General features: G+C 41.3%; 1 protein-coding gene across 2 annotated transcripts; it reads left to right on the top strand.

Moving 5' to 3' along the window:
• Positions 1 to 36: 36 nt before the first annotated feature.
• smarcad1a (SNF2 related chromatin remodeling ATPase with DExD box 1a) lies at positions 37 to 27,860 on the top strand. 2 transcript variants are annotated; one of them, XM_079515675.1, is made up of 25 exons: positions 37 to 584; positions 2,010 to 2,144; positions 4,274 to 4,378; positions 4,652 to 4,784; positions 5,085 to 5,193; positions 7,585 to 7,639; positions 7,749 to 7,834; positions 10,867 to 10,974; positions 11,188 to 11,266; positions 11,643 to 12,226; positions 13,432 to 13,628; positions 13,840 to 13,930; positions 14,583 to 14,682; positions 15,344 to 15,403; positions 16,022 to 16,097; positions 16,991 to 17,126; positions 17,281 to 17,412; positions 17,678 to 17,773; positions 18,422 to 18,539; positions 19,309 to 19,424; positions 19,693 to 19,881; positions 20,090 to 20,208; positions 24,060 to 24,242; positions 25,450 to 25,559; positions 26,475 to 27,860. In XM_079515675.1, the coding sequence occupies exons 1-25, from the start codon at positions 476 to 478 to the stop codon at positions 26,534 to 26,536; spliced, it is 3,288 nt and encodes a 1,095-aa protein (XP_079371801.1). In that variant the 5' UTR covers positions 37 to 475; the 3' UTR covers positions 26,537 to 27,860. The 2 variants fall into 2 exon arrangements, with proteins under 2 accessions (XP_079371801.1, XP_079371802.1); XM_079515676.1 differs by lacking the exons at positions 37 to 584; positions 2,010 to 2,144; positions 4,274 to 4,378; positions 4,652 to 4,784; positions 5,085 to 5,193 and adding an exon at positions 7,339 to 7,470.
• Positions 27,861 to 27,992: the final 132 nt, after the last annotated feature.

The raw sequence follows: 27,992 nt of genomic DNA, 5'->3' as shown, positions 1-27,992 counted from the left end.
GTTCTGCTATTGGTCATCCTCCAGATAGACGACATTCTTGTCCAATCAACAGTCCTGGTGTAACATTGTCGTGGACAGTGGGAGTTCGCGGGAAGGGATCTACGCTACAGTCGGCATTTGCCATTTCCTATTTTAACACAACTCCGACTGGAGATCTGGGATAAATGCATTTTGCGTTATTTATGAATTCGTCGGTCTTGAGTTTCACAGCTCCTTAGCGTGTGTGTATTAGTTATTAGTGTCTTGTAAGGGACTAAGGGAGGAAACGAAAGCCTCTCCATTTTCTGCCTTTGCAAGCGTGCCGTCAACAACCCCATGCAGCAATGCTAATGAAGCACCAAAGCTACATTGTTAGCTGCAGCACCAGCTAGATTGAAGTCAGTGAAAAATCTGAAAATACGTATGCATTTGTAACACAAAGGGCATCGGAAAGAGATAAAGAGCTGCCGCTTCTACACGTCAGCGGCAATTGGAAATGAGTCTGTTCAATTTGGACCGTTTTCGTTTTGACAAGAAGACGACCCCAAACAAACAACAGCAAAACGGGAGCATAAGTCCAGAATCGGAGAAAGAGAATAAGCCAGGTAACGATAATGAACGGTATTCATTTTAGCTGCTGACTTGCTATTAGCTGTACCAGTCTACCAGAGCTGTCAGAGATGCTAATGCTAACAGTTACTTAGCCTGTAAACTTGTGGATTGTGACTGTGGCTGCCTGCCTGGATGGTAGTTTTATCTGGCTAAAGTAACCGCTGGTGACCACCCACTGAGAGATCTCGCTAGAACAATGATTGTAGAAGTCTTATCAATCACTGTGGCCTGTAGACAAAAGTTGGCTTCCTGGCCTGTCAGAGTAATGTATGTCACTGTCACACTCGCAACATAACCGGTGCAATGCATGGTCCTAAGAATTGTTAGACATTTAGATTTCTAGAGCAACACAATAGCTGCAAGCAACTTAAAGATTGAAATGAAAGGTCTAAGTTGCAGTGCCCTCCATTGACAGCCCCATTCATGAAATGACAAACTCACCAATATTGCGCCTCTGCGGACAGCTTGAGTTATTCTTTTAGGCGAATAGGCTCTATCAAGGCTTTGTTTAGAAAACGAATCCAGCTATTGTCATCTTACTTACTTTACTCTGTGCAGCCATGATTCTTTCAAAGTGTTTATGTTTTAAATCATTCAGTTTCCTGCCTAGTGCATAGCCTACCACATGATTGCACATAGGCAGAATGAGCGCTCCCTAAACCAAACACTAAAGAATCATTTGACTGCAAGTTACTTGCAGGATAACGGTGGACTTAAAAAAAACAAAAACATATATACCGGTAACTGCAAGCAGCGATAAGACGGGGGCAAGCCATAAAAGAAAAAATCACACCCATGTAAAGTGAGGGGCGCTCTTATCATCATACATCTCATTCCGGCCAATCACAATTTGCGTCCTCACTTTTTTCTTCAATGTTTGTTTACATAATGTTTGTTTAGACATATACTCAAAACTGGCCATTCATTGTCAATGGCATTCAATGTTTGTGTTTACACACACCCTCAAAGCTGGACTTAGGAGGGGCTAGCGCCCCTCAAAGAGATATACGCAATTTGCACAATGAGCTATAGAAACAATGAATGCATTAGGGATAAGTAATGGTATATAGAGCGTCGCATTCCCGCCCCCTACCATGGACCAGGAAATGAATCCCAATGCATTTTTCCCATAGACATTTCAAAAAGTATTTATTTAAAGACGGTTACGCCGCGGACAAAGCCAACTCGAGTCGTGACAACTCATGACAACACAAACAATATTTTGGACCAAACAAATAATTACAAAGAAGAAAAACAACAAAGTGTTGTAACCTGCCGTTTTTTTCTTCTATTATTTGTTCGGCCCAAAAAATTGTGTTCCTAATAATTGCCTCCCAAGCAGGCAATTCCTCCTTACTGTTATATGTGCATCATCTCTATCACATTCCTAATATTGTTTTTCTCATATAATTTTACAGCTCGAATGAGATCTGACAATAGCCCTATGAAGAAGTCTGATCCTAAGGTGTTTGAGGATTCGGTCATTGTCGATAGTGACACAGATGTCACAGATGACAGTGACACATATGAGGTGCAAAGTCCTGTCCAAAAGGGTAACTACAGGGCTTCAGTTACTTCAGACTAACCTTTTCCATCACTGTACCAGAACCATCACAAAATCCAAATTGTAACCATCCCAAAGCAATAAAATACAAGGCTTTTGCACACCTACAGGCGACGGGTGCGCAATGTACTGAAAAAAGAAAAAAAGGTTTATTAAGGCAACAGCAACGTTTTGGTCTATTCAACCTTCATGAGGCTGATAGATAGCCTGATGAAGGTTGAATAGACCTAAACATTGTGTTTTCACTGTTTTCCCATAATAAACTTTTCAACTGCATTTGAAGATGTGACGTGCAAGAGTTCATTCATTTTTCAACCATCCCAAAGCGAATGCAACCCATCCCATGTATTATTATTTCTTGCGCAAGCAGAGTGCAAAAGTACTGTAATCGGCTGCATATGTCAGTGGTATGTCAGTGTTTTTCTTGTTATTACCTATTATTACTGGTGAAATATACTTGGCAATCATTTCTATTTTTATATTGTGATGTGTGCCCTCTATTCAAACAACAAATCATCCCAGAGATTTTATGAATATGAAGCATTAACTGGCGGTGAAAGTGTAAAATGTATCCTAATTTATCAACAACAAAGGGTTCTCCAGTCCAAACTGCTTTCAGTTCGGACTGCAAAAGGATACGGAGGCGTGGCCATGGCCGTCTTGAGTGACAGGCACGCTGGCCCAGCAGTGCTGCTCTTACTAGAAGCAGGCAGTGCTGTTGCAGATCACACCAGGCGATGATTATAGTTATACTTACTTTATTATATTTATATACAAAATACACATTACATAAGCACTGCTGCCTTTTTAAGCATACAAACATACAGTATTGCTACAGTACAATACAGTACAGTAGTGCTTTTAGATCGCATTTTAACGCACTGCTGTTATGTGCCGTTCTCTTCTGGATGATTGGACCCCAATGGAAACGCGCTGAATAAACATCCTCTTAGCAAACTTTGGAAACTGTTAAAGATGGAGTGCCACGATTTCTTTCCACCCTAAAACATGATCATCAGATGTTGTTATAATATAAGGAGGAATAACTTTTTCCAAAAAGTGTACAGTATTTGTTAAAATCATGCTTTTATGTGGACACGCCCACCAGTTCATTAAGTATGCCTGGTTTGCCTGGTGGGTAGTGATCCACCTGAACTGAAGCCGCAATGAAGTACTGTCCCCTCAGACACATGAAAAACTGGAAAAATACAAAAATTGTGGCACTTTCTCTTTAATAAAGTATTCAAGCAATAAATGAATGGCAATATGTTGCCTTTTTGCAATACTGATATTGTGCATGTTAATATGTTGATAACGATAATGTATTGTGCAGCCTTAATATAAAGGGAATTGTAGAAAATTTAGACCTTACTTCATCATGGATGGTTTACATTTCTTTCCAAATATATAATTTTTTGTACATTTTGGACCACCCACTTTTCCTTAACCCTCTTATGGCCAGCCTAATTAACAGTGGATTGATATACACACTGCATCTCATTCTCACACGGCAATCCTATAGTATTATACCCAGTCCTGATGGTGGTGGTAGCGTCACCATTATGCCGATTTTGACCAAATAGAGCAGGGTTCCCCAATTAATTTTCCTCGAGGGCCATATTTTGACTAGGGTACCAGGCTGGGGGCCGAGTCCGCACGCGTGAGGTCGAGGTCCTGCCCTGAAAATGAATTTTCAGGGCAGGACCCCATTTGAAAAGGATGCCCAGTTTGACATGCATAGGCTACTGACCATAGGCTACTGACCCCCATTTAATGCCGTTTATATCTGGGACCCCCAGATATGTTTTTGGGGGGGGGTCCGCGGGCCGCAAGGGGGCTCTCCGCGGGCCGCAAATGGCCCGCGGGCCGCCTATTGGGGTACCCTGAAATAGAGCGAATCTGGCGATGTCACTTCCGGTTTAAGGAACAACAACATCCAGAACTAGCTTTGGCTGTGCAGCACTGTGTGCCAAGGCAGTGCTTGAATCAAGTTTGTTACTCAGTGTTGCAGTAACAAACATTTCTGTTCGTAATCAAACATTTACAAATGTTTCATTGTGGCTGCCCACTCCTCCTTATTAAGTGCATGTGTATCACATTTCTCATACCGTTTTACAGCTCGAGTGACGCCTGTCAAAAGCCCTAAGAAGTCTCATCACAGAGGAGTGGTTTATGAGGAGGTCATTAGTGACACAGATGAGGAGGACCGTCCTGGCCCAGAGGGTAACTACAATACACTGTATTTATGACGAGATGCACTGTACCAGCAAGTAGCAGGTTTTTGAAGTGTTTGTAAATTACTTGTTTTCAAGTATGCAAAGCAATACATCCTCAAAATCAAATCTAGTACTGGCAAACGATCTTAGGTGTCCTGAAATGACACTGTGAACATTATTGCTTTGTCAGGGAACATTATCAGAAAAATTTCCAATCTGTGAATAAATTCCTAAGTAGTCAATGCATCATCTGTAACACATTTCTCATATTGTTTTACAGCTCGAGTGATATCTGTTAAAAACCCGCATCTCCGAAGAGTGGCTCGTGAGGATGTAATTACTATTACTAGTGACACAGATGAGGAAGAACGTCGTGATCCAAATGCCAAAATAACGTTAACCATCAGAGACGAGTAAGGGTCAGAAAGAATCCTATGGTGGAGAGACATTTTAAGTAGACTTAAGCCCAGTCCACACAAATGATTTGCAATGCAACAAGTTGCAACGGCAAACACTTGAATCCCAAAACTGCAACTGTTGAAACTCATATTGGGAATCATTGTAGTCCGCTTAACATTGAGTAAATGTATGCCTGCCTACTATTGTATTGCTTAATTTCTTCAGATACGATTGAAGATGCAACCTTATTAGGTAGTTTGAATTAAATGATTTTGAAATGTAATGACTCGTTTCACCATGTCTGTATTCCATAGGGAACCTGCGAGTAACTCATCCAATTGTGATATGGAGCAGTCGATTGAGGGAAGGGTAAAGAAAATATTGGAAATCTTCCCTGACAAGAGCGAAGAGGAAGTGTTGCAGGTATTGGTATAAAGGTTAAAGTACCATAATCCCACAGACAGAGTGCTTCTCATGTTTACCACAGCATTCAAAAACAACCTTCCATTAACAAAACATAACTTGATATAGGTGTGGGTAGTGTAAGAATTCTGTGCAAAATATTGTGAAAAGATTGGGAACCATGTCAGATTTAAAGCTTTTACAGCTATTCCCAAATCTACCTGAATAATTGAGTCAATAGTTGGATGAACTATCAAGCGTGTTTCAAATCCCATACTGAAATGAATGGAATCCAATTGCATCCTTGAAAAGCAAGTCATCAAACCTTTGGTCAGTATTACAACCCACCAGTTGACCCTGATGAAGGCCCATGCAGGCCGAAACGCGTTGGTCGTGTTAACCCTTGTTTTTAATATTTAATTAATTAATGAAATAAAGGATTTTTCTACTTCTACTGGACAGAGCTGCCTTGGACCCTCTTAAGTTCGCCACCTTATATCTCTTTCCACAGTGACATTGACTCAAGGTATAGAACTTTTTAAGAACTCTTGTGCTTTATATTAACTTTGTTTGCTCAAAAATGAAGCCCTCCTGAGGATCATACTAGGTTTTTGTGTGACTCACCACTACTGCAGAGCAAAACTGGGGGGGGGGGAACAACACCGCTCTCAAACTGTCACTCCGAAGTGCAAGGCCCCCCCCCATCTCCCTGACCCCGCCTGTCAGCAAACTTCCCTTGCCCCCTTGATGAAACCAGCTCCTCGCCACTTGCTCGCCCTCGATATGTGCGTTCACGCGAGGCTGCGCCATATTAAGTGTCGTCCGAAACCAAGCAGCCTTGAGTGGAAGTGGCTTATAAAGCCCTCAAGAGCGAGTGTGCCGATCTAGACTCAATTGCCTTGTGCAGCCCTGCTCTGTCCGCATGGAAACCGCGACCTACAAATGTAAGAACCACAAATGAATGATAAACTCCTCCTAAACAATCTTCATCTGATGCAGAATAGACAATGCTCCAACTTATGTTCACAAGGGCTCTTTATTTACCCCACCGTGAAAAAAACTAAATGAAACCACACAAACAAAACAACTTTTAACAATGATTTATAAACACCATGGATGTATGTCATTTTTGACAGTCACTGCATTTCCTTTTTCCATATTAATGAAATCCATGTCAAACATACACGATGCAATGCAATATAACTGTACAAACAAAACAGGTAACACAATTGCATGATGGTACCCATGGCAACGAATGGTGTCTGTTTCCTGTTTCTGCACAAGGAGGGCGAGTGTATTTCCAAACAGTTTTTTATACCCATGCACCCTAATCAAGGGAACTTGATTCAGCTGGAGGGGAACTTCCTGACGAGGGAACCTCCCGAGAGCACTTCAAGTCAAGGGACTGGTTTCAGAAAGGGCCTTGGTGTACTAAGAGGATTTTTGGGAGTGGGTGCACGGGCACCATAAGCAGGGCAGGCAAAGTGCTCCACCTCAGCTTTTACAATTATTGTTCCCGCCCCCACCCCTGCAGTTGTGAGAAAAAATGCCACAAACCCCTCCCCCAGCTTCTTGATCATGAGCACTTTTAACTTTACCACTCAATGCCACTTTCAAAAATTCCAAATCAAAGTCACTAACTCAAATATACAATAATGCCAACCAGAAGTACAAGATGTGAACTTACCAAAAACAGGTTTAACAAAGCTTTGACGAGCCCCCATATTACAACCCAGTCTAGGGCAACCTTTGGTCGCAAGATTAAAATGGACTCCCTCCTACCCAGTTCCCAATTCAGTCAGGCCACACATGGTTAAAATCCTATGGCTGTAGGATGTATTAAAGGTAAAATGCATTTACAGGGTACAATACCTCAGGGTGTGGACCATAACACAAAACACAACTCCTAACAAACAATCAAAATACAAAGTTGACAAAAAGAGGTCACCCACCCCTACATACCGAATACATCTAGATCACATCAAACGCTAAAAACTGTCAAAGTGCTGGTACTTAGGACTTGGCTAGAAGGAAGACATCAGAAGGACTGACAACAGGCAGCTTTATAGGTGAGCCTGGTCAGAGGAGCCAATCACCAGCAAGATCCGCTCACATTCATACACCACTCCACTAGTCTACTCACAAGCTGGCAACCACTCACTCAATCACTACTCATCCCAGCTGGTCCTCTATCAGTCACTCCTCACTCATTCACACAAACACTGAGGGAAAAAGACAGAGCAACACAGGAATATACACATTATGACCCACAGGGCCATAACAGTCAGGATCTAAAAGGTGTTTTTAGAATCGGCCTCAGGCATAAATGGGTTAAATTAAAAGGTTGGAGTGTCTTAAATCTCATTCTTGTTATCTTGAACCGTTGAGCTTCTTGTCTGGTCTATTGTGCAGGTTGTTACGAGCACAGGCACCTTGGACGGCGCTATAGCTGCATGCATCATGACCAGTGAGTAATCCAAACAGTAAACACTATATCGATGAGAATTGACAGTTGAAAAGAAAATAATGGTTGTGGTTGCGTAAGATTGTAATAAAGCCCTCATTTCTCATATCAGCTTCAGAATCAAAGAAAAGGCATATGGAACCCAGCAGCTCCCAGGACAGTGATGTGGTACCACCTAGCAAGAAAATGAGACCATTGGTATGATTACTACTAACATGATAATACCATGTACTACAGGTACAGCCATTGTGAATTTGTGGCATGACATCTACTATTAACTTCTTTTATAAATAAGGCTCTCTGTCTGTCCCTCACTCTACCTCTCTCCTTCCCTTACTCATCCTCTCGTTCTCCCTCCTTTGTCGCACAATGGTGTTGTCTAGTGCTGAAAATAGACAATCTACAGCTCCATCTCAATGAATTAGAATATTTTGTAAAAGTTTTTCTTCCATAATATAATTCAAAATGTGAAACTTTAATATCTATCTAATAATTTAGCGATCGCTCGCCCGCTGTCTATTTTTCTCGGTCGCTGTCTGTCTGCTGTCTTTCAGTCAGTCAGAATACTTCCTTAGAATGCATGTTGGGACGGCTTCCGGGTCACCAGTGAAATGCATGTTGGGACGGACACAGATTAATACTGGGACACACTTTTCCGCGTAACTTCAGTTGTTTCGCCAGCGGGCGAGCGATCACTAAATTATTAGATAGATTACCCACACTGAACATCATTTGCTGTTCATATATTCAGAACGGATAAGGACTAGTATTCTCAATTCATTGTACATAAAGTGAAGTATTTAAAACTGTTTGTTTTAATCTTGATGATTATGCCATAAAGCTCATGAAAATCTAAAAAACCACAAACTTTCTTTTTAAACGAGACATGTCGACCATCTGAAAAGTATATTAATGTCTGCAGTTAATACTTGGTCTGGGCTACTTTTGAACAAAATAATGATTTCATCAATGGGGTGTGGCATGGAGGTGGTCAGCCTGTGGCACTGTTGAGGTCTTATGGAAGCCCAGGTTTGTTTGATAACAGCCGTAAATTATATTTGTATTGAGTCTCATGTCTCACACCTTCCTCTTGACAGTACAACCTAGATTCTCTGTGGGGTTCACGTCAGGCCAGTTGGCTGGTCAGTTAAGCACAGTAATACCATGGTCGGTACACCAATTACTAGTAGTCTTGGCTCTGTGGGCAGGTGCCAAGTGCTGCCTGAAAAGGAAGATCAGCATCAACATAAAGCTTGTCAATGTACGGAGGCACACAGTGCTGTAAAATATCATAATAGATGGTTTTGTGTTGAGACTGATTTTGGCCATGTTATCCGCTGGTGTTGATCCACTGACAGTGAAAACTTGTTAGTTTCAACACAGCCATCTTTTTAGAGTACATTGTGCTTCAGTATGTCGACAAGCTTCATGGAGATGCTAATTTTCCTTTCCAGCTTGATTTGGCACCTGCCCACAGTGCCAAAACTACTAGTAACTGGTGTACTGACCATGGTATTACTGTGCTTGACTGACCAGCGAACTGGCCTGACCTGAACCCCACAGAGAATCTAGGTTGTCAAGAGGAAGGTGTGACACATGAGACTCAACAATACACATGCATTTACGGCTGTTATCAAAGCAAACCTGGGCTTCCATAACACCTCAACAGTGACGAAGGCTGATCACCTCCATGCCACGCCACATTGATGAAATAATTTGTTCAAAAGTAGCCCAGACCAAGTATTGACTGCATGTCTCGTAAAATATTCTTATTTGTTGAGATGGGATTTTTTGACTTTCATGAGCTGTACGCCATAATCATCAAGATTAAAACTTTTTTTTAAATACTTCACTTTATGCACAATTAATTGAGAAAATATGAAAGTTCCACTTTATGAATTATATTAGGGAAAGAAATGAACTTTTACACAATATTCTAATTCATTGAGATGGAGCTGTATGTACGTCACAAGCTCGTAGATCTGATATTTTTTGTTGTTGTGCAATGCTGTCTGGTAAAGTATAGAATAATCATGCATTAACCGGTGGAAGGGAGCCTTGGAGAGAGGGAGAGGCCGCATGGAAGGCTGAAGACTGCTGCTAATCCAGTCCTTCCGCATTCACAACACGTTGCTGAAAATACACAAATGTCGCACTGAAATTCAGGTCCTGATGGGTAGTACTTTAGGGAGCACTTGATTTGCTTTTCACCCGAGCTTTCTATAATGATAATGAATGTATTTATATAACACATTTCTAGACAAAGTCACAAAGTGCTTTACATCATCGAGCAAAAGAAAACAACAAAAGATCAATCCATGCAATAGCAGGCATAAAAATACAAAACATGCATAATAATAATACAAAAATGACAATTAAGAAAATGCTTTAACATAAAGGTGGGTTTTCAGGCGGGACATCTTAGGTCAGTAGGTAGGGCATTCCAGAGCTTGGGGGCCCGGGTTTCTATGAATGGATGAAAATGTCTGTATGTCATCATATCTGTTGTATTCAATTTAACCTCATCAACTTAGTTTGCCACAGTAAATGAACCTGGTGAATGACGCAAGTAAGCAAACCAAAGGCCAAAATTAAGTAGTTTTAAAAAAAATCACACCCGTGTGAACTGAGTGGTGTAAGGTCTGTCTGACGTAATGAAATCATGTCTGACGTAATGAAATCACACCCGGATGTGATTTCACAACTGGCTTTTTTTGCGCAGAAAAAATGAGCATGGTCGCTACGGTCATCCAGTTCACCCGGGTGTGATTTAATTACGTCAGAAATTATTTTGAACATAGCAACCATGCTCATTTTTTCTGCACACAAAAGCCAGTTGTAGGAGTGGTTTACACCACTCAAAAATATGAGACCAGTGAGGCTAAATACACGGTTTGAACTGTCAGGCTATATTATTGCAATTGCAGAACAAGGTTAACTGTACGACCAAACCATACATTTTTTTTGTGTACTGTAAAAATTACAGTCATAATAACTTTGTGGGTTTAACTTGTCGACCTTGGATGCTCACTCCTGTGTCTGGGGTTTGAACTGAAGCTGGTGACTAGGGCAAGAGGGAGGGGATGAGTGGCCGTGAGTTGCTTAAGAAACAGTACAAAGGATGGCAATCTATATGATGTATGATAATGTATTGAACAAAATGATCAACCCCATCAATGACTGCACTGCACGCCTTCCTGTAGTTGAAGCGGGTTCTTATTGTTTGACAGATGGAGACCAGTCAGGACACTGATGAGGAAGAGGAAGAGCCGGACTGGGAGAAGCATGAAGCTATGGTAGAGCGATTACAGAAAAAGTTCCCTGACCAGGAAAAAAAGGTGAATGTGTGTGTGTGTTTCTTGCTGTATTCTCTTTTCTCATAACGTTTCCACAGAGACCCACTGTTTATTCTATGCTTTATGTTTGCACACTCTTTATTCTACTATTGCCTACATTGTGTGGTGGACATACACTTATATTGTGTGGGGTTACTATTATTTACATTGCAATTAATTTATAACTTTAAATTCCAATTTATTCTTTGTGTGTAGGAGCTGAAGATTGTGCTGAAGCAGCATGACTGGATATATGAAGATGCTCTGGAGACTCTGATAATGTTCTCAGACCCAGGTCAGGACACAACACTGATGTTCATCTTGAATTAGCTTTCATTGGCCTCTAATTTCTTGTGTACGGTGAACGGTCATATGGATTCCATTTTCACAGAATCACACAAATTCTAAAATGTTCTGTAAATGCAAAAATTGAGTGTCCCCCGCTCCTTTATTTCAACACATTAATTTGTCTGCTGTCCCAGTCACAAAACAGTCAAAGAAGTCTTATGTCTACATAACATTGTGACCGTCTACACATGTTAAGTGCCGAACTGCCACTTTTATTCCGTAGGGCCTTTACCTGTGATGAATGCTCATTTAAATGATTTCTAAATAATGTTCTTCAATTAACTGACAAGTAAGTAATACTGATGCAATTATTTTCATAACAGACGATGCTGTCTTTAGTTCATCTGAGTCCAAGGAAGAGAAAACCAATAAATCAAAGGAGGAGCACAAGTCGAGCAGGGACAGGAGGCACCACAAAAACTCCACACATGGAAAAGAGGCATCAGCGAACAGCAGCACGTCCACTCTGTCCACCTGGCTCACCAAACGCTCCGACTTGTCGCAATCACCATCCTCCTCCTTGAACTCCTCCCATTCACCAACCAAGTTCTATTCCTCCACACTAACCAAGACGCTGTCCAAATTCGCTAGTGCGACGAGTATAGCCAAGAAAGAGGCAGAGGAGAGGAAGAGGAAGGCCCACGCCTCCTATGAGCGAGTGAGCTCTGGGGAGGATGACTCTGAAAACGAACTACTGGAGCCAGTCAGCAGTGAGTTTGAGGATTCTGAAGACGACCTGGACTCTATAGAGGAGGCCAGTGAGAAGTCTCGATCTGCTCCTAGGGAACAGATCGTCAAGTTCTTCCAGGAGGCGTCGTTGGATGAACTGACACTCATTACTTCTTGCTCTCTTAAGAAGGCCAAGAAGATTGTGGAGCTGAGGCCCTTTGATAGCTGGGAGAGCCTGGTGAGAGAACGTGTGTGTCTGTGTACTCAACTGTATGTGTACGTGCACCAAGTATACAGTAATGGTGTAAGTACACACATCTAATTTGATGTCTTTGTGCTCAAATCAAAGATATGTCATCAAATTGGCATCCTTCTGATCATGTTCCCAGGTAAAAAATATTTGCACAAGCAATCGGTAGACAAAGGTGTTTTAGTTTGAAAGCATTGCACCAACCATCTGGCAAATGGCTTTATGATGTTGTGTTTAACTTGAGTTTTTTTTTTGCTCAGACATTTCTTGACATGTTGGGTCAGCAGAGCTCTGGCAAAGCATAACCTGACACATTTTAACCTCCCTTTGTCATCATAGAATCAGTAAATATTTGTATATCTACTATGGAAACATTGGAGTTTTGGAGGAAGTTAGGAACCGTGCTAGACCAACCATTTGTTGAATTGAATAATTACATCTTTTTCAAAAATTAAAAATTGGATTAGCCGAAACGGGACCGAGGCAAACTTGGCCCGGTCTGAAATGAACCGAGGATTATTCAAATGCCGTATTGGACCCGGACTTCATTTTTTGCTAAAATCAATGTGGTATTCATATTAGCCATGTGTGTCAGTCACCTCCTGCTCCCCCTGCCCCACCAGAGTAATCACAGACTATCCTCAGCTGTGGCGATGTGCGTCTGTGTTGCAGACAGACACACATGCGAGAATGGACTGGATTTGGGAGTGTAATTACAACACACATGTCTCTTAAGAGATTAATAAACAGCTGGTCGTCGGGTCCATCCATTTCAAATGGATCCGACCGAGACCTGTGGCAATATGATTCCGAGTGGACCTGTGCTACCCTCTAGTGACACACTCACCATTAACTCCCCCCTGTCAGGTGAAAAGAAGAGGCTTGGAATCCTCATGCATAGAAGGAAGCATGAGGGCAGTCTTCCCCCCCCCCCCCCCCCCCCCCAGGTTGGCAGAGGAACTGTAGTGCCCAGGAATACACACTGGGTTAAAAATGGTTTGCAAAATCGTGGGAATCGTTATTTTGTGTTTTTATCCTGCGTTTTTGTAACTCTTTTTTCCACCCAGTGTCAATTGTCTATTGTAATCCTGGGCGCTACACTCTGCCAACCTGGCATAGGGAGTGAATGGTTTGTCACATGACTTACTATTGGGTTGTCAATAACTGAAACACTGTATCCTTTCCTTCCCCAGAAAGAGACCTTTGTTAGCGAGGCTGGTCTGAGCGAGGACCTGCTGTTTGGCTGCAGAGTGGTCCTCAAGGAGCGCATGGTGGTCCAGGGGCTCATGTGCAAATGTGAAACCATCTCTTCTAAAATGGTCAAACATGTCACTCAGATCATGGAGAATGGCACAAGGGGAAATAAACAACCCAGCATTCTCAATAGCCAGTGAGTCATGCGCACGCGCACACACACACACACACACACACACACACACACACACACACACGCGCTGCCTAGAGAAGTGATTCTCAACCTTTTTAATTTCAAGGACCTCCAGTTTGCATTAGGCCACGGTCATGTGTATGCGAGCACCCTATGGTGTCACCCAAAAACCTGTCATTGTTGTCTGATCATTGACTCCTGATTGTCTTGTCAGATTAAAACTGAAGCCCTATCAGATGATTGGTCTGAAATGGCTGCTCTTACTGAACCAACACAAACTCAGTGGCATACTGGCTGATGAGATGGTAAGACGTTTCTCTCACTCACACACACATGCACGCACGCACAAATATGTATATGTGTGGACACAGCTGCTCAGGGCTTTGTACCGACACAAATGCTCTCTCGAACAGTTTGACAACCTAAGCACTTGTAATCTTCAATCACACCTACATGTCAACATATAGTTTGATAACCCTAAGCACTTTGTAATCTTCAATCACACCTGCGTGTCAAAATACAGATTTGTTTATTTTATTCAAGGGGTTGGGAGATTCGGCTTGACTGTATGAATAGGTGAGAAGTGTGTGTGTGTGTGTGTGTGTGTGTGTGTGTGTGGGGGGGGGGGGGGTAGTGTTGAATAACCACCTCACAGGTGAAAATACAAGCAGAGCACAGGAGAGATGGGCAGAGAGTCAGAGATACAGTATGTCATCAAAGGCTTGGGAGAGAGCAGTGTTTTGATTTGCCTACTGTGGTTAAACTATAGTGTTGTCAGATAGTCTGATCACTAAAATTTGAGATTGAAGGTTTTGTTTTTCTTTCTTCTTCTTTTTAACCATTTATACTGGAGTGTGTACACTTTTTGTACATTGACACCTGGCCTTTTATGTATTCCTCTCCACCTTCTTTCTCTTCCACCACCTCGCTATTTCTTTCTCCTGTTTCTATTGTCAGGGTTTGGGGAAGACTATCCAGGCCATAGCGTTCCTAGCCCAGCTCTTCCAAAATGGAGTAGAAGGTCCTCACCTCATCGTTGTGCCGTCCTCTACGCTTGGTAATAAACACTTAAACGGCACAATTCACGTTTCTGTCAACACCTCATTTGATAACATGACATCTCTTCACTGTCTTTGTTCATGATACAGTAGGTTTATGATATTTTCCTTCATTATAATTTTTTCACAACCTCAATGTTATAAAATGCCCATAGAGTTTAGGCAGAAAGGCCACAATTTGACACCGTATCCAACACTGAATATCTGATGTAGCCACATGTCATACTGTTTTAAGCACTATATCTGTCTCCTTTACCTCCTCTTTTACATTTGTCAGACAAATAATTTCTACAGGCTCTAACAGCATTTCTTTTAACATTTAGGCTGAAACCTTGTATCGTTAATGCCCTATTTTATACCTTATGCCCATGTCAATTTAAGAACTAGCGAAACAGATAAATTCACATTCAAACATATTTTTTAAATATTTGCTTATGACATGCATGCCAACTTGAAAGTGGTCAAGTCTGTCTGTGGGTTTTCTAAATATTTAACCAATAAAGTATTAAGAGTTGTGACTAAATGACTACATTGGATCCATCGGAACTCAAGTTTGTTCTTTACATGTTCTGAAAAGTAATGGGTTTGGACATAACATGGTTTCTGCCCGGCAGCAACAATTTATTCCTTCATTTGAATTTCATTCCCTCTTTCTTGCAGATAACTGGGTTCGGGAGTTTAAGCTATGGTGTCCAAAACTAGTAGTTCTGATCTATTATGGTAAAATGCTTCTTTGTATTTCTTTAGTATTTATTACTGTTAAAACAACTTCTAATTTCCTTTTTTGTCTCATGGTCTCATGACATGCTGTTTTAAAGTTTATCATTGTCCTTCAAACATGTATTAAAAGGTTTTAACAGTAAAATCCACTCCAGTGAGCCATTAGCCATGGCAGTTTCTTTCTGAGGCTTTTTCAGGTAAAATGAAAAAAATACATATTTGCCTATGGGTGTCACTGTTGAGGGATTTTGCCTGTCAATCTGCAGTCTAAATGATTAAATTGTGGTGCAAAAGGACAGCATCTTACAACAAACGCAACACGTAGCCTACTGAAAGCAGTTGGTTTCTTAATAACATACACTGAACTAGTCAAAGTCTGCTATTATAATAGCTTCCTTGTGCATATTGGAAAGTTGGTAAACTTAAACTTCTCACTAGCCGTGTGCGTGTGCGTGTGCGTGTGCGTGTGTGTGTGTGTGTGTGTGTGTGTTTGCTCTCTAAATGGGTTAAACCACAGTTGTCATCCAGTCAAATTGTATTCATAGGATTACTTTTTGAGTTTGTCAAAGTTGTAAATTAACATACACAGCAAAGCTAAGACGACATTTGTATTTACAGGAAATCAGGAGGACCGTCGATACATCAGGCGTGATATTCTCGATGGAGCAGTCAATTTCAATGTTATCGTGACCACGTGAGTATAGAGCTGGCTCTGTATATGTGATTAATGTTTCTTATTTCTCACTGCATTTGGTTTTCCATGTCATTGTGTTATTGTAATCAATAGTCCCAGGCAATTAGCCTGCCCTCACACTGTGTGTACACGTTAACATCTGTTTGTATGCAGTCAGTGGTTAATGCAGACAAATCATCAATCATTTAAAGAGGAAAATTATGAAGCCCTATAGTCTGATTTTGATTTTATAGTTTATTGTAATAATGATTCTGTCCCCACTCCTAGAGTATTTTTGGTCACTATGAATCTATACATTGGGAGCAGTGTGTGCTTTTAGTTTTCCAGTACAGGCTAAAAAAAAATATGTATAAAATAATGAGCTGCAGCTGTGTTCTTGACATCAAAGTGTACATCGTATAATGTCAGTCTCATGCAGCCTGCTATGTTTTTATATTGCTGTGGTTTTTGAGTGGTGCAACCACTCCTATACGGAGCTTGTGTGTGTCCGAGCACGAAAATAGCGTTCACAACCAAGTGTCCCTGTTGTGCAACCTCACACACACAAACACACACACACACACACACTGTATATATGATGATTAACTGTATATATGATGATTTTGGGTGTGACAGTACAGTACAGTACAGTACCACTCCTATACAGAGCTTTGTGTGTCTCTGGCTGTGTCCCTGGCTGGCTGTGTCCGAGCACGGAAATAGCGTTTGGTTGGTTTTCACAAGTGATGATTTTGGGTGTGACAGTACAGTACAGTAGAGGGACCCCCTGGGAACCCCAACATGGTAACTCTGTCGCTTCTCGACCGGTTCGGACGCGGGGCTCCCACACGGCGTTGCACCACTCACTTCACACCGATGTGATTTTTATTAATCTTTCTTGTGGTGTTTTGCAGGTACAACTTGGCCGTTGGGAACCATAGTGACCGCACTCTCTTCATGAAGCTGCGTCTGAATTACGCTGTGTTCGATGAAGGTCACATGTTGAAGAACATGAACACCCTCCGCTACCGCAACCTCATGGAAATTAACGTTAGTTGATCCTACCACTCAACGTTTTCTTGTGATCTCGCATACGGAAATCTTCTCTTTCCCCCTCGCAATTGATGAACTGCAACTTTGATGTTTTTTGGCATGTCTTAATCCCTCTATCTCTTGTCCATCTCTCTTTTTATCTCTACTCCAGGCCGAGCATCGTTTGCTGCTGACAGGAACTCCCCTACAGAACAACTTACTAGAACTGATGTCTCTGTTAAACTTCATCATGCCTTCTATGTTCTCTAGCTCCACCAAACAGTTCACCAAGATGTTCTCACAGGTAAGTGTGTAATATTTTTAATTTATTCAATTATTTCCTTCCTAGAATGTGCATTTATCAATTATTCTTTTTATTCAAACTGATATTCTGTCATTACAATTACAAACTATTACAATTCTTAACTGTACTTTCTGACCAAGATGACCTGACCGATGTTACTCAGCTTTTCTTTTTCTTTTTTAAATTTTCTTTATTTTCAATTCATACCTGTACTTCACAAAGTGTCGGTGTGGTGTGGTGTCTGACGGTGTGTCTTTTGTGTTAGAAACCTCACGAGGAGCAGAGTCCTTTTGAGAGGGACCGAATTGCTCAGGCTAAGAGTATCATGAAACCATTTATCCTCCGAAGAGTGAAGAGCGAGGTGAGCTGAAGTAAAAAGAAGAAAAATGTGCTAACTCTTAATTCAAAGGCCATTAATAATTATGCTGTGATAATTGATAAATGTATAAGTAATAGCCAAAGTGAAATGTATGTAATAACTACCGTAGTATTCAACTGACTCGAAGTTGATGTTTGTGTGTGAAGTAGATGAGTGTGTAAATATGCTGTCTGGGCATTGGAAGGTCATCGGTTCAATCGTCTGCTCGATAGTGTATCTCAAAGTGTCCCTGAACAAGAATACTGTTAACCCCTTACTGTTCCTCGCATTTCGTATTATTGGCAGTAAAGTACAGTAATTACCCCAACAACTAATGGGACACAACTTGGACACAACTTATTTATATTTGATTAACAAATCATGGTTATTTGAATACAGATTATAAATCAAACTTGCCTCTAGGAACTACGGTACTGTATGTTTGGCTTAGATTGGCTTCCTTGAAAATCGGACATGATGCTCTGGAAAAGGGTCAGCAGTAATGTCAAGTATACCATGATGGTCAATGGGACAATTATGGTTCATTATTGATGTTTTTATTGCCAAAGCGAACACGATTCGTACATGGGTCAGAATCAACTTTATTTTTAGAGGTGAAAGAAGTGGTTGATTTTTATTTATTTATTCCAGGTTCTGAAGCAACTCCCAGCCAAAGAGGAGATTATTGAGTACTGCCCCATGAGCGAGAAACAACAGACTCTGTACCAGGACCTCTTTACTAAACTCAAAAAGTCGACCACAGGAGAGAGTAAGGCATCATGTACTCAACTACACTGCACTGTAACCCACTCTATTATAATTTACACACTGGGTTTCCTTACTTTTTTTGCTTGGGAATTCTTCAAAATAATGGCGCTAGAGTGCCAGCAGATGAGTCAGATTTGACTCTGAAAAGCCCCGCCTTCCGTTATCCCCCCCAAAACTGGGAGCCATAATCTTCCGTTCTTACCTCACACTACCTCGCCTCGTCTTATGTCTCTCTAGAAGTGTTAATATTCCAAATGAGATGCATGCTGAAGTCAGAAATGAAGACGGAACATTGCCCTTTGGTCAAAACCATGGAGAGCACCGTCGATTTAGAGTTATGAGCCTTTTTTGTCGGCCCGTAAACAAGGAAGTGAACCGGCAGTGCATATGAGCCAAACGGCAGTGCGCATGCGCGAAGGAGGTCGCTGAAGAAGGAAAGGCCAAAATATATATATGTTTTAGAAAATGGTTTGATATCAATAATAAAAAGGACCTAAAGATGTCTATACACGTCCAAGGCACCCCGTGGTTTGGATTCTAAAGACGTGTATATACACGCCATTAGCATAATTTGTGTTAAACGTCACAAAATGTTAAAACACTTTTTATTGATTAATGCGTTCATTTTAATATTAACCAAGGGGCTCTGAAAATCAGATGAATTGCTATGCCTCAAATTGTATGTATACCTAGGGGAGACCCTGACATAACATAATATATTATTTTCATACACTCTTATCCCTCTTCTTACCTCTCACACCCCTCTACAGAGCGAGAGTTGTGTAATGTGTACATGCAGTTAAGGAAGATGGCCAACCACCCGTTGCTTCATAGACAGTACTACACCACAGAGAAACTGCACGTCATGAGCGAACTCATGCTCAAGGTGAGTTCCACGCATTTCATTTATACTAAACACATTTTGAAGTGCTATTTTATACCCTTCTGTACAATTTACATTATAATTTTACTAACTTGAGGCTGCATTTTAACAATTATTAATGGAATTGTAATTTATTCTGAGGTTTTTATTTATTTATTACACATTGGTGTCGGATCAGTACTCTGTATCAACCCATATGCAAGTTGCAGGCATCTGTATTAGGAAAAGATGGAACATCTCTAATTGTTTCCCTATACCTCTCCACCTCCAGGAGCCAACTCACCGTGATGCCAACGCTGATCTTATCCAAGAGGACATGGAAGTTATGTCGGACTTTGAGCTGCATCGTCTGTGTCAGCAGTACACCTCCATCAGCTCCTATCAGCTTGAAACGCACGTGGTCCTTGACTCTGGGAAGTTTCATTACCTAACAGAACTGCTGGCCTCACTCAAGGACAAGGTAACGACTCTACATTTTAGCTGAGGGTATGTCGATTATGTACAGGATAATTCTATTCATTAATACAACTTAAGCTTTGTTTTATTGTCATGTCGTGCAAAAACTGTTAAAATGGCAATCAACAAGCTCAATGCATGACTGAGATGTCACTGTCTTTCTTAGTTAATTTCTTATTAATTTATGGGTGCATTGTTCTTTCACCACACAGGGAGATAGAGTGGTCTTATTTAGTCAGTTCACCATGATGCTGGACATCGTGGAGGTATTGATGAGACACCTCAAACATCGCTACATCAGACTGGATGGACAGACACCCATTGCAGACAGGTCAGTAATGAATTTAGTTCAAGGTTAGAAATTCATTAGAATTACATTATTTGGAGTATCAAATGCATTTGTGCCAATACAAACTATTGATAACTGAAGTAAAACTTAAAACATGTTTTCCATAAAAAGGAAAACTAAACTGAAAATGCACTGCTAACTAACTAAGCCTTAACTAACTAAGCCTTAACCTGCTCCGGACCAGGCTAACAGACAGGTTTAACCTATCATGTTGTCTTTACTGTTCATTAAGCAGTCAATCTGATCACAAACCAAAGATCTTTTCCACACTGCCACCCAATTATTATGGGTTTATGTTGCCTTATTTTTATTAGGCTGCATTAAAACATAATATACTCTAGGTACACATTGCCATTAAAGGACTAATTTAAGCCCTATATACAAAATCAAAGAACCAAAATATACTGCACAATCTCATCATGTGAGCTTAGATCAGCTACTTTTGGTGAATGTTCCCCCAGAATTGGTTTTCTGTGGTGCAAGTTGTTAAGAAGAATCAAATACATAAAAATTTTTTGTATATATTTTTTTTTTGTAAAAGTGAAAACATTACTAAATGTTACCATTATTCATTGTTATACAACATATTAACATTGTAACATTTCACACACCAATGGCTAAGAAGTGCATCGCCCCAAGCCAGGATTGAACCCATGACCCACAGTTCACCAGTCTGGGCAACAACCCCCTTCCCCAAAGGTAGCTCCCTCAGAGAAGGGAGTTATGGCCAAATATCACGATGCTACAATATCATTATGCTTACAATAAGAATCTTGTTATATTATATTGGTGAGGCCTTTAGGAGGGCCATTATAGTCCACCACTCCTGAATGGAGTGCCTGGTACTGGGAGTCTGGTGCAACGCACAGGTCCTGGGCCTGGTGAGAGCAGGAGTGGACCTGGTGAAACGTAGGAGGGGCCCGGTCAGGAGTCAACCCACAGAGCCTAGTCCTTCCACGGGCCAGATTTAGGTTCTCCCAGTACTGGCAGAGTAGTTCCGGAGCAACGGATTGTGTGGCCTTGCTCATTCCCTGATGGACTGATCAAGGGTAGCTACTGGGACATAAGTCGGAATTTGATCAACCCCGGCTGGTCGCCTGAGTGAGGGGTATGATGTTGGAAGACCCGAAACCCCGTTGACCTCAGGAAACATCACTGAAGATACGTACCAGGTGCATCCATGCAATGTATTTTTTAGTTATTTATTATGACTATTTCATTATGAAGTTTAAGTTAAGAGTAGTGGTTAAATGTAGAGCAAGGCTGTGGGATAGATTCTAAGTTACTATATTGAGATATACAGAAGGGGGCGGTAATGAAAACATTAAGGAGGCCAACTGCCATAAAACCCCACGAAGAAGGATCAGTAAATCTGTGCTCCACTGCATGAGTCTAGTGAGGAAAAGCCAGACTGTGCATTCAGCCAGGCTTGATGATCCTGGCTTGATAAATCCGCCCATTCTCAGCCTTGCCAAAGAGATTCTATATAAAGAGGCGACACTCCCATTAAGTCCCATAGTAACAACCAGCGCCCAGTGCCTCCGCCATATTGGTGTGATGACGCAACTTCCGGTTGCTCTAAAAAACATTAAAAAGTCATTTTCATTCTATTCTACTTCTAATATTATCCTTCTACAGGACTGGTCTGTGTTGAACAGCGAAATGGTATTATAAATATGCATGCTACTTAATAATTTACTCATTATTTATCATATTTATGAATGGATCAAAGCTGAAATGACTTTAGTAACATATTCATTCAGAATATAAGTAGGCATTATGTGCGTGGGCGTGCCCTATGCGTGTAAACGTGCGTCCAAAATTGAATTCAGATTTTAGTGCAATTAAATGGAAAGGAAAAGATATAACTACAACCATTATTAAGCATTATTGTTTGATATAGCCTACTTGAAACCTTTCTCCCCAGACAGTCACAACATCAAGTCATCTTTATTCATGTGGCACATTTATAAACCTCAGTTAACCCAAAGTGCTTTCCAATGGGTCATGACAAATGATACTGTATATATATTTTTTTGCAGTCTAGCATTATTTGGGTGATCCAGCCTAAACAGCTATAAGTGATCATGTGCCCGAAGACTTTGCTCAATTATTTTTGATTAATTTAGAGCAGACAGCAGAGCATATATAGTTATATGAGCAGAGCCTATATATGATGAGCCTATATGATCCAGTTATCACTGGATAAGTAGCGTTCTGACTACAGTCTTTGGAATTACCACTAGGTGGCGCGAGCGGCAAGGTGCCTTCAAAGTAGCCTGGTTAATAAACCAGACCGAATCAGCCGTTGGCAAAAAAAAGTTGCCTACCAGCGGATTACGGTCTGGCGAGGCTCAGTAGCACGCCTCTTTCCTACAGCAGAGAACAGGTCGGACCAATCGGGACACGGTATGCAATATGGGCGGGCTTTGGTACAGTGACGTTCAATGCTTGAGACTTTTGACTGACCGTAGCTCTGACCAATTGCGTCAAAGAGAAAATGTTCCCCGGGAAATGAAATCCAAGTGGAGCCAGCCCAGACTGATATACCGCGACAGTGTTGTGTGATATTAGTCTGGCTTATTAGCCAGGCTACCTTCAAAGCACTACCGCTGCGCCATCTAGTGGTGATTCCAAGTATTTGAGGAGTGTCGCCTCTATATAGAATCTCTTTGGCCTCGCTTGGCTTTAGTGGAACAGAATAAACCAGGCTGTACAGACCAGGATTTAACAAGCCTGGTTTTGGCTTAAAGCCTGGATTAGTTAATCCAAGTTTCGTGAAATGGGCCCCTGGTGGTGGAGACCTGTGCTCCAAGGAGTACTTTTAGTTTATTCTTATTTGCAATGACTTTTTAATGAATGCACGTAATTTGACAATTATTGCCAGTTGTCACTTATCTCTGTGTGCTATCCAGTGATTACCGTACTATATTTATTAATGGACTGTTGCTACACCACTGAGCTCAAAGAGAAGCTAAGGTAGTAGCTACCAAAGCTACACAACTGAATGTGTAGCTTCAGTGTTGGAACTGAAACTTTATCTATTTTAATCAGTCAGATTTTGTCATGTGGGGACCTAATCATTAGTAATTGAAAATTTGTATTTCAGTCATGTAGACGTATAAATCATGCATAACACTTAAAGTTATAAGGGCCTTTGATGTGTTGGTGTGCCTCTGTGTCCCCCTTCCACAGGGATTGAACCGATTCAGTGCTTTTTGGTTCTTAGTCCATGAGCCAGAGCTCCAAAATTGGAACGTTAATTATGAATTGAGTGGGCAAAACCATACATATTAAATGTTTATAGGATCAATATAAGTACACTTATATTGATAACCCTTCCACAGTAGTAGCTTTTTCATATTTTCTATGCAACAGCTCCACCCTCTCCAGAGCAACATTAGTAACTTCCTCCTGGGGGATCCCGAGGCTTTCCAAGGCCAGTGAGTTGATGTAATCCTTCCATCTGCGCCTTGTTCTGCCCCGAGGTCTCCTTCCAGTGGGACGTGCATCGAGGACCTCCCTAGGGAGACGCTCGAGAGGCATCCTAACCAGATGCCCGAACCACCTAAGCTGGCTCTTTTAGATTTAATTGCATTTAAATGTACAATTTCAGAAAATGTGTAATACAATAAATCATCGTCATCGTCTTTGTGTAAGTAATCAACTTGGGAAGTTTCATGGTGATAACTATTGATTACATTTGTAACCTATTCCCCTATCACTTATACTGTAGGTGAAAATAACTGTGTGATATGAAAAAGACTGCAACAGCAGCAATATGATATGCACAAGATAATATCTTGAACGGCAACTATCTTTCTGACCTACAGGATTGGGCTGATTGATGACTTCAACACGGACCTTGACATCTTTGTGTTCCTGTTGTCAACGAAGGCGGGTGGCCTGGGTATCAACCTGACCTCAGCTAATGTCGTCATCTTACACGACATCGACTTCAACCCTTACAACGACAAACAGGCAGAGGACAGATGTCACCGTCTAGGCCAGACCAGGTAACAGACACACATTCCCACGTGCAAAGTAATAACACAGGGATTAATATAACCTGTTGCACATTCCAGCACATACACACTCCAGCTTAATTTAATGCACAACCTTGTCACTCGCCGAGGTTAACTGATTCTCACTGTTTCTCGCTTTCTCTCTTCTTGTTGTGCGACAAAGCATAAATTAGGCTTTACAGACCATATACGTATATGAGTTGTGAAGGCTTATTTATTATTATTATTTTTGAGTGGTGCAACCACTGGCTGGCTGGGTCCATCCAAGCACGAAAATAGCGTTTTTGACAGTTGGTGGTTTTCACCACTCACTGTTGCACAGCCTAACTAATTAATTCACTACGTCAATACCGTCAAGGGCAATAAGGGGGTTAAGGAAGACTCCTTAGACAGAGATAAGACAATTGTATTTATTTGATATGCTAATAAAGTGCCCTGTGCTCAAAGTGAGGGGTGCATAAAATTAGCAAATGTTTTGGTCCTGGGACCTTCATCTGTGCTATATGAATGTCAACCCTGAACAAAGTACAAGGAGTTTACCCTGTACTTTAGTGAAATATCCTGGGGCCAGGACTTAAGATGTAGTCTCCTGGCTGTCCCATTTCCATCCACAGTCATACTTATTTTCCAACAGAGAAGAACAAGAGCTCTTTCATTGAACAGGAGGTCTCAATAGGCAGAGAAATTGTAAAGGCATGTGCAAGAGGGGGGTTATGCAAGAGAAGATTTTCATTCAGAAGTCTCAAAAACTGTCTCTACTCCACACTACTACCTCAAGGGTATAGACTTTGTACGTATCCTCCCCTTTTCCCTGTACAACCAATCTCTTTGTGACACATTATGAGTTTGATATAGATTTGCTCTTTTCGCGAAATGTTCCCCTATTTTTGCCTGCCTATGACATGTCCAGAATTGGAACGATACGGTTCATGTGGTTCTGATAATGGTGTGGAACAGGCTGATGGACTACTGTGTGTGTGTGTGTGTGTGTGTGTGTGTGTGTGTGTGTGTGTGTGTGTGTGTGTGTGTGTGTGTGTGTGTGTGTGTGTGTGTGTGTGTGTGTGTGTGTGTGTGTGTGTGTGTGTGTGTGTGTGTGTGTGTGTGTGTGTGTGTGTGTGTGTGTGTGTGTGTGTGTGTGTGTGTGTGTGTGTGTGTGTGTGTGTGTGTGTGTGTGTGTGTGTGTGTGTGTGTGTTTCAGGACAGTGAGGGTGATTAAGTTGGTCCATAAGGACACAATAGAGGACTCAATGCTGCGGCTCGGAAAGAGGAAACTGAAGCTGGAACAAGACATGACGGCTGCAGAGGAGGGTGGGTCCATGCATTGCATATTGTCTTGTCTTTTACACGCAAACATGGTAGTGACTGATAAATGGGGGGTGAGGGTGGGCACTGTGTGAAAATGACGTAAGCAGCACATATTTATTCAAAAGAGAAAAATATCACCTATAATAGAGTAAATAAATATTAGGGGTGTAACATAACAAAAACATACAATACGCTGATTAGGGGTGTAACATAACAAAAACATACAATACGCTGATACGGTATCACGAAAAAGTCCACGATACAATATTTATCATGATATATTTGAAATGTATAAAATGTTCCATATGTTCTTATTATTTTATTATTCTCATATTATATTATGACATTCTCAGAAAAGGGATAATGGTTGACGTGATTAACCCATTTTGGGCGGGAACCTTTTGGTGTTATGTTATGCTTTAGCTATTGAAAAATAGCAGATCTACAAGCTCATAGCGTGCCACCGAGTGGCGCGCTACGAGTTTGTAGGTCTGCTATTTTTGAAAAATCGAAGAACGACTGACATAGAAACATAGCTTTTTCAGAAAACTATCTGGAGTCTCTTGGTCTCTTGGCCAAATGGATATCAATTTGCTGGTGCTTGATATGAAAATGCTTGAGAACCACTGCATTATAGCGACTCCTATAGCCTGGTCAGGGTGTCTGTTCAGCAGTGTACAGAACCAAGTGGGATAGCATGTTCCACTGTATGCTTTACATCCACCCGGTGAAACTCCTCTCAGCAAAGAAATCTGCGGACTGGTGGACACGTGACGAGTGTCAGAGGAGACGCATGCCTACTGTTAGACCCTCCCCGATGTCATTGATTGATTTAGGAGACGGTGGTGGCTCACGTGGGACAACCAAGGCATGCATGTGTTTGTAATGACGACTAATAACACATTATTTTCTTGTCAGGTGGAGAGGGCTCCATACCTGAAGATATGGCATCTCTGTTAAAGGCTTCACTGGGAATGTGAGACCTGAGAACTCATTGTGTTCTAAAATACATGCACAACAATGCCTACTGTCACAGGCCAACTATACACTTGGATATAAGGAACATGTCGACAGATCTACTGCGTTCTGACTGGCTTGAATTGATTAGACTGAAATAAGGATTTATTTCGTATTACTGGACTGAAATAACTGTAAACCTGCCGCAAATACCACTGCTGGACTTAAATATTGCTCAGATTCCTGTAAAAGAAAGAACGAGCAAGTGCAATCTTGTACTTTTCCACCATTTTACAACCTAGATTTGAGAATCTTGTGATTCATAGGAACACTGCTGTGTATGAATCAAGAAAAGCAACTAATATGAGACAGTAGAGATCATCAGGCACTGTGATGATGGGATGCTGTTCACGTGTAATGGCCTCATTTTCACGTAGATGTTTTATCCTCGGATAGAAATGTAGGCTCTTTGGTGTCCCTCGTGGAAGGCTGTTCATTGATTTTTATTTCATTTTGTTACACCTGATGTCCTATCTTTTTTTTTTTAAATATCTTTTATTTTTTGCTCAGCACAAAATGGTCAAAGAGAAAGTCATTGGATTTTGACCATTACCTCATGAAGATGCTCATGTGGTGATATTCTGTTCCAACTGTTCCAGTTGTGTTTTACCAATGTACAGAGTCATTGTCATTGACCATAATTATTCATACAGCAGCCATTTTGCCCTTATGAGTATGGTAGCTACAGTATAAAAGTGAGGTGAAGTCCTGACATATGTTGTCAAAACTGTTTCATGTATGGTTTAGGAAACAAGTATAGATATGATTTGGATAGAGAAGTGTATATTTAGAATCTGAATATCTTGAGAAGGCTCACATTGCACATGCTGAGAGACTGGGACAGAGTCTGTGTGTGTCTGAGTGAGTCTTATTGGATGGAGCTGTTTAAATCCAGTGGCTGGGTCTGCCACACACCTGTATCACTATCGACCGTCTCATTCAGCGAAGGGAATTAAATCTCCACACCGTCTCCTGTACACGCTACACTATGTGTACGAGTAAGTAAAGATCTAAATGCAGGTGTCGTTGCATTGTGACAGAGGGCCTACTGAGGTTGAGCTGTGCCAAAAGAAAGGCGAGTGGCTATTCGGTGCACCCTCTGGGGTGGTCTTCAACAGCTGATATTCCCCTGGATTGAGGTGGGGGCCACAGGGGTACGGGCCAATGTAATGCTGTTTCTGTACTGTAAAAGTGACTGATGTGTTGTAACTGTTGTTGGCTTATTAATCATTTCTATCTTTTTGTATGTTCCTGCTTGAACTAAATAAATAAAACAATTTCATGATATTTGTCTTTGGTCATGAACTAATTTGCAGATAAGACCACTGGCCTCTGATCCTTGACAATGTATTTGCACAAGACGATTGGTTTCCTAGGCCGCTGCGTCAACTTGTGGGGGGATGCTTATTTTTCAATTGG

This window comes from Electrona antarctica (assembly GCF_951216825.1).
Source record: "Electrona antarctica genome assembly, chromosome: 12".
Lineage (NCBI taxonomy): Eukaryota > Metazoa > Chordata > Actinopteri > Myctophiformes > Myctophidae > Electrona > Electrona antarctica.
The sequence above is the reverse complement of the archived record's forward strand: the minus strand, read 5'-3'. Positions and strand labels throughout refer to the sequence as shown.